This window comes from Parus major, chromosome 9, assembly GCF_001522545.3.
Source record: "Parus major isolate Abel chromosome 9, Parus_major1.1, whole genome shotgun sequence".
In the NCBI taxonomy this organism is placed as follows: domain Eukaryota; kingdom Metazoa; phylum Chordata; class Aves; order Passeriformes; family Paridae; genus Parus; species Parus major.
The window spans coordinates 3,027,047-3,039,222 of record NC_031778.1 but is presented as its reverse complement, the minus strand read 5'-3'; the positions used below and the strand labels follow the sequence as shown (position 1 = coordinate 3,039,222).

At 41.9% G+C, this 12,176-nt stretch overlaps 1 protein-coding gene across 6 annotated transcripts in view; it reads left to right on the top strand.

The window, feature by feature from the left end:
- Positions 1-12,176, top strand: part of FARP2 (FERM, ARH/RhoGEF and pleckstrin domain protein 2) — a 72,335-nt gene that overhangs the window by 40,726 nt on the left and 19,433 nt on the right. For all 6 annotated transcript variants that reach the window (XM_015637792.2, XM_015637791.2, XM_033516782.1 and 3 more), the window contains exon 14: positions 10,221-10,399. In XM_015637792.2, coding sequence (XP_015493278.1) covers positions 10,221-10,399 — 179 coding nt within the window. The remainder of the gene's footprint in view (positions 1-10,220; positions 10,400-12,176) is intronic.

Below are 12,176 nucleotides of genomic sequence, written 5' to 3'. Positions count from 1 at the left end.
TGCCCCTCTTTTCACACTGACAAATTCCCCATTGCAGGTGTCAGAGGAGTTCATTGATGATGACCCAGCAGAAATGTCCTTTTTTGCTGGGGGTTCTGAGGCATTTTCCTATGTGTACAGTGGGTTAGAATTACAGGGTTCTGAGTTTTCTAAGTGTCTGTCAGAGTCAGCTGGTTTAACTGCACATGCCCTCCAGCAAAACACAGTCTCTGCTCAGTCGAGCCCTGACAGGTACTCAACCGAGGCTGTGGATATGAACATGGAAGAGTTTGAATTTGAAGGGAGCGATTTCAACGGCAACGAGAGGCCATCAGATACCTCAGAGCTGTTTGAGGTGAAGGCCCAAGCCAGCAGAATGCAAAGCCTCCTGAGCCCCTCGGAAACGAGCTCCCTCATCAACAACCGCTCCGAGAGCAGCTCCCTCAACAACCTGCCGCTGAATGGGACCTCCTCGCTGCACACCTATGGCTCTGCCAACCATTCCGAGGCCAGCTCCATGCTGAACTTCCCCGCCTACTCCGTGCGCTCCGAGTCCAGCTCAGCCTTCCAGTTCACGGACATTATTGACCAGCTGGAGCAGCTGAGCTGTCCACCCACCACCACAGAAGACTCCAGCAGCACCGACACCGACTCCTGGGACTCAGAAACAGCTGCACCTCCAGATGTGAACCTTTTCTTTAGTAACCCCTTTGCTCAAACCATGGGTGACAGCTATGCCTTTGACTTTCAGAATAATTTAAAAAATCTCACGCAAGAAGACTGGACAGAGAAGACACAGATCAATTGATTAGTCTTGATTTTTGTGATGGATCCCTCTATGCTTTTCAGGCTTGGAAGTCAATAGGGTGTGATATGAGACAATCCAGTGGCTGGATTTTAAATCAGATAACATAGTTGATTTTTAATTTTTTTAAAAATTTGTGTGCCTCTTCAGTGTCCCTCAAAGCATCCAAGTTTGGATGCTGTGTTTCTGCATCACACTACGTCAAGAATGGGTTATAATAGGCTACAGTGTTGGAAAATACTACATTTAGGAAAAAAACCCACTGATTTCAGGGAATTGTAAGTGTCAACTGGCTCATGCAGACATCACAACTTACAGTATACTGAAGGATTTCTTCAGCTGTAAATATATTTGTAAGAGTCTCATATAATACGCTGTTCCTCCAAAATCCAAATAAAACAGTCACTTTTGCACATGCTTGTTAACCAGCAGCTGCATCCACTAAATTGCCTGTTTTCCTGTGCTGTAGCAAGATCCTCATTTTGGGTTTCTTTTTGTTTCCATAATCAAAAAAAAATGAACAATCTTCAAATCATCTCTGAAGGAGAGTTTTAAAATACCAACCTATGCAAAGGTTCAACCTTCAAAACATCTGTGGTATGCTTTGAAGAATATATTGCCTATCACCTTGGAAGGTAGTTTGGAAGAGGGAATGTGTATACAACCAAATGGAAATAGCAGTTTCCAAACTTCTTGTAAAGACAAGTTTATTTGCTGACTTCCAGGTGTCTTCAGCAGTCCAGCAGCAAACATTTTGCAGCACTTTGGAGATACACAGAGACTATAAAAACACTTAATCCCCATCACATTTCCCTTCTTTCTCATTATTAATCATTCTGCATAAAAATCCTCAAAAATTAATTCAGAAAAGTGTCCTGTATCTGTGAAGAACAGCGGATGGTAAACCTGGTGTTGCCTTTAACTTTTTTTTTAAAATATGGACTGTATTCAGAAAAATACTGTAATTTTTCTGAGAAATTGGGTTGTTAGGAGAGGTAAATACTATAGACAACAGTCAGAGCTTCAGGGCTTTTGTAAATTCTTTTAGACAGAGAACTTTGATGTGAGGCTTGAGCTGTAAGTTTGGAAGTGCAATGGAAAGACAATTGAATTGTTGCTTAACTGGTCACATTTAATTTAGCAACATTTATTGAAGTGAAACAACGAAAGTTGTGAAATGACCTTCCCAACTGCCATGGATTGTGGGGGTGAAATTCTGTGCTTGTAAGAACATTTTTTACACTATACACAAGCAAGAATAGGAAATCCATAGCACCTGACCCAAATCTCGTGATGGAAAGCATCATCTCCTTCAGCCACTTGGTTCTGGGGTTCCCTTCTGCCTAGTTTTCAGTCCTGTGCAGAGAGAGTGCAGTACTAATTACAGCTGATGCCTCCAAAATAAGCAGCTTAGTTACAAACATAACTTTATGGTCAATATTATTGCTACCACTTTAAAAACGGTCTTTATCATTAAAGACCTTCACTGTTTACTCAGACATTCAAAAATATACTATTATTTCTCAAAATTCTGATCACTAAAACTTTGATGGAATACTTTTCAACATGAGGCAGAACTCGAGGAGATAACACCTCCTTTAGTCACGCATTTCTTCCAGGTTAGTTTTACCAAGGTATAACTATTCTGCACAGTGCTTGCTTTTATCTTGTGCTTGAGTGGAATGTGTGTTGTCGCATGGGAAGCCTGTCCCCTTTCCCAGCAGCACAGAAAGACAAAGCACATTGAGAACAAAGTATTAGCTCAGACCTCCAGTAATGCACTACAAGGTGCTCTTTTATTTTGCTGTATGTTACCCCTGTTTTATTTCTTTCCTGTTGAATGTGTGTTTTTTGGCCCTTTGTGGGACTTTATTCAGGCCTGTGGAGATGTTGTGGGTGTGTGGTGTGACATTTTGAAACAGGACTTAGAGGAGGTCTGCAGTGGTGTAGAGAGCCTTTAAGTATATTTTTAGGTGATTTGTCTGATTTCTTCCCAGAATGATCTACATTGTATAACCTAAGGAAGATAAAGAAAATCAGCAAAAAATTTTCTGTCTGCAAATTCTATAACAGGTGGTAGCATCAGGGACAAGTATATAGCTAAAGATGTAGAGAAAGGCTGTTGATGTCTTTGATCTTTTAAAAAAAGAATCAGGATTCAGCTATTACATATAACTGTGTCTGCCTCTTGTTCATGTCCTGTGCCCCAGTCACAAGCATTCCTTTAAATATGTTAGAATAGGGAATAAATCCAACTAAACTCCCTTAGTTTTCAAAAGACCTTGGGAAAAAGCTGCCTTTTTGCTGTATTTTCAATGTACAGGCTTGCCAATTTGCCTTCTTGCATCACAGTTAATTTGAAAAGGCATCTTCAGTGTTTTTCTTCCTTTTAAATTTTAAACTGTGCAGATCTTTATTGGCAGTTCTAACTCTCAGGGATTCTTTTTTTTTTTCCAAAGAAAACAATAAGATTTCTAACATAGTGCCCCTTTTGTTTTCCAAAGGAATGGTAGTGACTAGGATTTCAATCTTCTATCTTAGGGCAAGCTGTGTGGATCTACAGGTGAGGAGGAGTTGAGAGAAGCTTTGACCCTGGTACAGATCTGTTCAGATGAAGGTTTTAGGTACAGAATGAGAGTTCAGAGCTGCTGCTGTGCCTCTGTTAGTTCTATGTGTTCTGTGGCTGACTGATAGCATAGAGCTGTCATGGTTTCCTCTATGCTTCACTTGATTTCCAAAGCCATATGGCCTCTGATGATATCTTTGCATGCTGAGCTGTGCTGTTTTGTTCAAGGTTTCCCAGACAGACAGAAAAGAGCAGAAAAATTTGTTCATAAGCAGAGCTTTTATTATAGCAAGAAAGCTGTGAGCAAAGGTTCTTCATCATTTCCTTCAGAGACATAAGTTCAGATTCACTTCCCAGCGGAGATGGAGAGAAAATCAGCTGCCCTCAAGGGAGCACAGCAGCTCAGACCTTCTCAGGGAGCTCGAGTACCATGTGTGGGTTATTTCAGTGCAGTGGAGCTGTCCTCTTCTCCCCAGGCTGTCTCCTGAGGTGGTAGAAGATGAGACAAGGAATGTCTTTCCCTGCTCTGTCGCCTTCATTTACTTCTGTGTAGCATGAGGGGAGTGATGAACTGGAGAGCAGTGTGGAGTCCTGGCAGTGTCACTTAATCCAGTGTTATTCCCTGTGGTTTGTTTTATTTTCTTGTTACGGTATTGATACTAAAACTTAGTTCCTGGTACTGATTTCAGTTTATTTCTGAGAAATAGGAAAAAAAAGCTTTCCTTTCATGAGGGTGAGTTGTGAGCTGGCAGTGTGAGAGGCAGGAGCCTTGCAGACCCTAGGCACTGACCTCTGCTGTGGGAACCACGAGGGCATGGAAAACAAGGGAAATGACTTAGGAAAAATGACCAGATCAAGAAGATCTTTGTCAAGTATCACATGCAAGAAAGCAGCATTTGAGGAGTTGTGGTAGAGCAGATAAAACCTAGGTGTAAATTTTGTGAGTCTGTGGCCAGCAAGCAGTCATCCCCCCGCCCTTCTGCAGGTACATCCTTGCACATTTGCTTTGTGCCTCCCAGCCCGTGGAGAGATGGGGGCACACAGAGGTATGAACATTTCTAACCAGTGCACTAAACTAACAGGTTTTAGTGCTGTGTTTTTCCATTAGGAGAACCACAGGGCTTTCCAGGTGTGCTTTACACAGTGCACCCAGCAGCTGTTGCAGCGCTGGCTCAGCAAAGGGAGTGTGCCAGGAGCCCACAGTGAAGCAGGACTCCTTTCCATCCTTCCACATCTCTCTGTTCAGTTTTAACAAACACAGGCAGCTGTAGGATGCATGGCAATATTAGTGGCTTTTCCCAGTGAGTCAGGCTGCTGGGTTTAGCTCTCTGCAGTGCTCAGCTGAATGTTGCAGTGTGACTGAAAGAAAGCAAAATGGGTTTTGAGTGAGCAATTTAATCCCCACCTGTACTTCTCTGTGTGTGTACTTACAGCCCTTCTGATGCTTAAACACATTTATTAAATGGAAAGTGCTACATCAGAGCATTTTTGTTTGTCATCTATGCAGTTAATGAAACTTAATTTGCACAAAACATGGGTCATGGAATATTCTCTGACCTATCCACCACCTGGTTAAGCTTTGTTAAGTTTACTAACCTGTGTTATCTATTTTGCGTAGACTTTGTAATTTTAAAGTATTCATTAGTAAAGTAATACATGGTGTATATTCCCAGGACTTGCCATATTTTATCTTAGGGTGGAATAGGGCAATATATCAATCTACCCTCAACTTTCACTTTAATTTCCAGTAAATTTCAGAGTTGCTGAATAATCTGGATAATACCAAGTACTGATCTCCTTTTTCCTGTGCTTATTTGTATAGTGGTCATAGGTGATTTTGTTTAAGGGATTTTTATTTTGGTGGTTTTGGTGGCTTGGTTATGGTATTGGGTGTTTTTATTTGGTGGTGGTAGATTTTGTCTAGTTGCAAGTCTTGGTAGGAGTAAGATTTTGTGAAGACACTCTTAAAAGTTGTTATAATTTTACGGTTATTTTGGTGCAAACCTATCGGTAAGTCATTCCCATTATTGTCATTTTACAAAATGTTCTAAGCCATAATTACTCAGTACTGAATGAGAGTAATCACAGGTCTCAACATAGTCCTTTAGCTGTCATTGCCTGTCATTTTTAGGGACTCTTACACCTCACTTGTCACAAGGGCTGTGTGTATATGTATGGCTGTACATATACATTCTCTGTCTGAAGATGGGGAGACTTCATATTTCCAAATGCAATCATTAAGTACTCTTAATTAATTACCTTCCCATGGGCTCCCATAGGATTGTCCCAGTGGGTGAGCTGGAAGTCTGCAAGTTCAAATTTGGAACATGATTAATTGAACCTGGTCTGTGGGAAGGTTTCCTGTACATTTTCAAAAGTCATAATGTTGTGCAGTTGCTCGAATGCCAAATTTCCTGTTTATCGGTACATACAGGGGTATGTGTGCCTTGGTTAGAGGGACTCCCCAGTTCCATAGGTGCTACTCTTGCCAGTAAAAGATTACATTCAAACAAAGAGAGCTGGAATTTTTTAATTGATCTCTTGAACTTTTATCTTTTATATGGTAAATGTTTATTGAATTCTATGTTGGGGTTTTGAGTATCTTTGTGTCTGTTCAGATTGCCAATTATGAACCTACAGATTTGTACTAATTCATAATTTTAATTGTTTATGCAATAAAACAAGGAAAACTTTGATATAAATGACAACATGGGCTTTTTAGCTTTATTTTCATTACCCTTACCTTTGAAATAGAATAAATACTTGTTCTCCTAGCCAAGGCATCTTATCTGTTTTATTCCCAGTTTTCTCCACACAGTTTTCCCCCCTGTAGCACTTAGTTGAAAATAGAGCACAATAGGCAAACACTGGTGTGTGGGTTCCAAATTCCTGGTTTGTGCAGATCATTTGCTTGGGATACAAACAGGACTAGAAGCTCAGATTTCTTTGTAGGGATTATATTTATTGTGGAGACCTTTTCTTTTAGACTGGATATATCCCTTGAACTCTCTTTCCTGTATATCTGATTCCACTGGAAGATTGTCCTTTTCTGCAAACATAGCAGCACGTGAAGGGGATTGCATGTTTTCTAGCTGGCAGGTTCTCCTTCAGTTGTCTGTGGCCAATGTTTAGGTAGATCCTTCTCCCTGCAAACAGGGCTTTTACAAGGTGGAAAGGTGGCAAAAGAAGGGTGGTTGGTTTGGATTGTTTCAGCTGTTTTATGGGCATCACCATAAAACCGGGGCCAACCTTAGGATTCTGGTAGGTTGGAGATGTGACTTCACAGGTACACAGCACTGGGTACAAGTGCTGTAAATGCGCTTTAATTTTCACTTTTTTTTTTTTTTTTAGGATAAAAAGAGACCTTTAAATTTAAAGTCTCTTGCATAGGTTCTTTAGGTTGTTAGATAATTTTCGAGATCTCTTATCTCCCAACTATTTCTCATCTTTTTAAATGGAATATTTTTGCAGAGGGGAAAATCTGCTAGTTGTCATGTTTTGAAATAGGGAAAATATCCAGGATTTTACTTGTAGTACATCAGTTTGCTAATGACTTCACTCTACTGTGTATTTTCACTCTAGAAATAACCATTTGGTCTGTGCATGTGATGGGTTCAGCAGGGCATTGGGTGGAAGGAAGGCTCAGAGCAGGCTCCCATTGTCCTCTAGTCAGTCTTTGCAGGGCTTTAGCCTGAAAATCATCTCAGCTTTTGAAGCAGTCATAATAGCGATGATATAATAATAAAGTTGTATCTCTAAAGGTTTTCTGTGACATGCAAGAGACACTCCATTTGATAAGGAGCTGTTGCTGACATTTGACCCTCACATAGCTTTTGTCCATCCCATAATGTTCAGTATTATTGAAGTACTATTTTACTAGTCTGAATTATTTAAAGCATCCAGGCATCAAGCTTACAGAACCTGTATTTTTTGTTTTGGCCAGCCTGTACACTCAAATCTGGCTTTCTGTGTATGAATTGAATTTAGATTGAAGAATGGAAATACCTGCTGAAAAAATAACTGGGAAGTGATTCCAAAGGCATTTTATCTCATTATTCTGCTTGTTACTCAGTGAAAATTAAATGGAGCCTGCTTCTACATGACCAATATTACACAGTAGCTGTGGAGGATATCCTCAGTTTTCTCACCAGATTCTGTAGCTGTGCTCTTGCATACTAGAGAGCTTTTGAAATGTTTTATTGATTAGTTTTTAGTTTTTATTTCTATTAGGTGTATGCTGGTCTTTATGAAACTGTGGGTTTATTTGCTTAAGGATACATTTCTAACTGTGTGGTGTGACTAAGAAGTATTAGTATACTTGAAGATCTTTGAATATGTGGAATATTATACCAAACTGATGCATTTTTGGATGTTGCCTTAAGTGCATTTGTGTGTGATGTGGAGGCAGAAATTTCTTGTGTACAGGATTCAGCCATGTCTGACTGTCTGGGCTACAGCATTGAATTCCCACGTCATTGCATGCAGGCCTGGCTTGTGCTTACAGCATTTACAGACACCAAGTTGGGACACTTGTGTGACTTATAGAGAACAAATTTCCACTTCATGCAGAATATTCAAACACAGAAATATCCCTCTGAAAGAATAATCCATTTTGATATAACTGGAGGATGCTGCCTGTGGGGAAGGGAAGACCTTGCAGTACCAAGGTTTGATGTCAAAGGGAATCATTCACATGTTTTGATCTTCACATCAATATTTCTACCTAATTAGGAGTTTTCTACATTGAACAGTTGTTGAAATAGCTTCTCCCTTTGCCATCCTTCTCAGTGAGAATGAGGAATTGCTGTACATCCTACCTTCTTGCCCGGAGTCTTCCTGTGCTTCACTGGCGGAGAAAACTTGGGTTATGAGAATGAAAATTGCAATCCTCACTTGTAATACCATCTGCCATCGCACTGAGCTTACATCAAATATTTCATGAAGCAAATGTTAGCCAAAAAGCTAGCTTGAGCTGCTCTGTGACTTCTTAGAGCCTCTTCTAGGATAAAAAAAAAATAAATAAAGGAAGTGACAGGACAAGAGGGAATGGCCTTAAGCTAAAGGAAGGAAGTTTTAGATGGAGTAAATTCTTCCATGTGAGGGAGGGGAGGCCCTGGCACAGTTTGCCAACCAAAGCTGTGGCTGCCCCATCCCTGGAAGTGTTCAAGGCCAGGCTGGACAGGAATTGGAGCAGCCTGGTGTAGGGGGGAAGGTGTCCCTGGCCCTGACAGGGGGTGGGACTGGGCAGCCTTTAAGATCCCTTTGCTCTCAAACCATCCTATGATTCTGTGAATGTGCCTCTCACTTCCATTAGGCACTCTGGCTTTGGGGAGGGGTTCTTGCTTTCAGATTCAATGTTTGCAATTAATTTACTGGCCATCTTCTGTTGGGAGAGATAAAAGGTAGAACAACCCAATCAAAAAAGCAGGGTGGTTTGTTACAAGGCAAGTTACATTTCATTTGCTTTCAGGCTGTCTGGAAGCAATTCAAGTTACAGATTCTGGAATTTGTTGCTACTTCATGTTAAATTACAAGAACTTAAAGACACTCCACACCCCTGCAAACTCATTTGTTTGGAAGCTGTTTTTTCAGCATTCCTGGCATTTAAAAGCAAAGTTGAATCCTGTGCCTGGATAGGTGAAACAAATGCTTTTTTTAGTGTTGCTTTCCTGGGGTGATATTAAAAGCAATGTGAATGGACAAAATGCTCAGAGAGAAGCAAAAATCTGCTCCAGAACTGGTGCTGGACTAGTGTACAAATAGTTAACTCAGCAGCCTGGATGATCTGAATCTCTTCCAGGTGAACGAGGGCAGCTCTGTTTAGCTTCCTGCGTTTGTCCATATGGAATTACAGGCTGGGGCTGCCTCGCCCTGGGTGTGCTTTCCAAGCCTGAACAGCTGGGAATCGAAAGCTCCCAACTCCTCCTGCAGCACCCATGATGGTGTGAGGAGATACTGGATATCTGTGAGGGCTGATATTTTTAAAGCAGTATTTTTTTTTTGCAGTGATTTCTTAATAGTCTGGGAAATGATGATTTGGCAGTTTGGGGTCGGCTGTTGATTTCCCCATTTTTCTTTAAGTGGGTGGTTTAGCATTTATGACGCAACAAATCCTGCTGGGGAGGCTTGGGAAGGTGTTTAAGTTGTAGTTGCTTAAGTGCTGATAGCTGTTTAGTTGACTGATAGGAAAAAACTCAATTATTTATGACAGGGAATATCAGAAAAATAATATGTGAGGTTAGGAGGAATTCTGTGGGTGTAGTGTATCTGTCACCTTCCTTTAGTCCAAAAAAGCTGGAAAGAGAAGGCTTAAATTTACTGTGATGTGTCAGAAATCTGGAAAGAGTCCACAAAAAAAAATTAAATAAAATAAAAAAATAATAATAAGTTAAAATATATTTCTGAATATACTTCTAACATACTTTGTCTTCTGGAGTGGCAAATCATGGAATAATTTGTCCTAGCTTTTTCCTGTGTTGAAAAGTAACTCTTATATTGAAAGCAAAAATTAAAAGCTGTATTCCTGTCCCTGCAGTATAACCCTGTGTTGTGAACTATGCTGCTACTCAGCAGCATTTTTCCTTGACAATAAGCAATTTATCCTTCCCTTAGCTGTGGCTGTTGCTGTGTCTGTCCTTACTGCACTGCCCTATAGCCCCTGGGATGCAGGGAACACTCCCTGTACTGTGAGATACACACTGAAGCCTTTGGATTTGTATGCCTTTTTGCTCTTTCTCTTTTCTCTTTTTAAAAATAATTGAGATTGCAATGCTGGTTTGCTGTAACAGTGGATAATCATGTTATTTACACTATGTTTGAAATAATTTTCTCTCCTTTTCCACTCCATTTTCTCGTTGTCTTCCCACCCAGGCCTCCCTGTGGACCAGCCCCAGCTGCCCTCCCTTGTGCTGAAGAGTCCCCTAGGCTTGAGCCCAGCCTTTCAGGTGAACCTGAATGCAGCCACTCAGGGCTCATCCCCTCTGCTGAGCCCCGTCCTCAGCGATGCTGGTGGGGCCAGGATAGAAGAGGATGATGAAATGAAAAGGAAGGTAAGATCATAGAGCTGGGCAATAACGGTGCCATGTGGGAGCTGTGCTGGGCAATGAAGGTGCCAGATGAGGAGCTGTGCTTGCTGGGTGCTGAATGCTAATTGTGTTTTATTCTGTGGTGGCTGTGGTGAAACTCCAGTGCTGAAGGTTGGTTGGATGTTATGGCAGGAGTCCCCAGTGCCCTCCTGGCATCTTGTGTCTTCTTGCCATGGCCACTGGGACCACCTCCCTATGTTTTAGCAGGAGCAGTGTATCAGGCAACTGTGTTCAAAATCCACATTTTGTACCCCAGAATGGAAACGAGTTCAGGCTGGATATTTGGGAAAGGTTCTTCATCTTGAGGCTGATCCCTGGAGCAGTTCCCTAGGGCAGTGATCATGACCAAGCCTAACAAAGATCAGGGAATATCTGGATGATGCCCCTAGTCATATTGTTTATTTTCAGTTGGGTCTGGGAGCAGTGGGGAGTTGGACCCAATGATCCTCTGAGATCCTGATTTGTTAATGTATAAGGTGTTTGTTTCCTGGGTTCCTTCCTTCCCATGCAGTCTCATCATGGTGTCATTGGTCCATCTCACCATATGTTGTTCCTGCAGGTCATGCTTTCTGATCATGACAGGATCTTTAGAGGGGTCCTCAGGTGTTCCCCTTGAACCCCTGAGCTCAGTGTGAATTCTCTCACATCCATTTCATCATTTTCATCAGCAGAGCTGCCAGTGCTGTTGAAGTTGTCCTCTCCATAGCTGACCCTTCTGTCTGGAGAGTGGTGGGCAGTGCTCTGGCCTTGCAGAAGCTCGAGTCTCACTTTCTGGAAAGAGGGGGACAAAAATGCCCCAGACTTTTTGCAAGTCCAGTGAGTCTCAAACCAGGAACAGCTTTGGGTCTTCAACATGTGCTCATGTCTGGGTACTGCTCCACGCCTGGGCTGCTTTCTTTCTGCCTACCAGTGAGCACTGGTTACTTTAACCAGGCACTCCCCCACATCATGTGGGGTTTTCCTCACTCCCATGTAGAGCTCAGGATTTGCTGCATTTCTTCCAGCAGGATAAAGAAGTCCACTCCAGCAGTAGATTGTTTTTTCTGGAAGACTCTCTGCTCTCCTTTCCTTGCTTGCTGAGAGGTTTGTTGGCTCTGGTGCTCGAGAAGGATCCAGGATCTTCCATTAGAGTGCAAGGAAAGCTCCACTGTCCAAACTCCATTCCATACGGAGTCAGTAGCCACAATGGGATCTACTGTTTTCCAAACAGCCACAAAGAAGAAACCACTTTGTGTGGTTTTTGCTTCAGCTTTTCTGCTTGTCCCACCTAGTGCTCTGGTTGTCCTACCTCTGTCAGGATCAGGATCCTCAAGTAAGGAGGTCACAGGCCCCTGCTCTGTGGTGTTTTTACCATGTTCTTGGGCATCTCCAGACACTTCTGTGATGCTGTTGAGAAACACCCATGGTGTAGACATGATCTAAGTGCCAGAGAGAGGAAGGTTTAACCAGTAACTGGGAGCTGAGCTGCAGACAACCCACCCAGCTGGCAGCTTCCCTGTCTCATTTAGACTTTCTGAAGTGGAGTTTATAGCTTTGGCTGATCACTCTACTATTAGTTTCCATAGTTATTTTAAAAATAACTCCTGTCATTTATCCTTATAGCTTGGAAATTATGAGCAGAGACTGTGTTAGCTGACTTAAACTTGAAGCCCAGCCCTTTCTGCCACATTCTGCAAGGTCTGGTGTTTTGGCAGCTTGTGTTCTCTTTCAGGCTGAAACTGATTTATGAAAGTGAAACTCC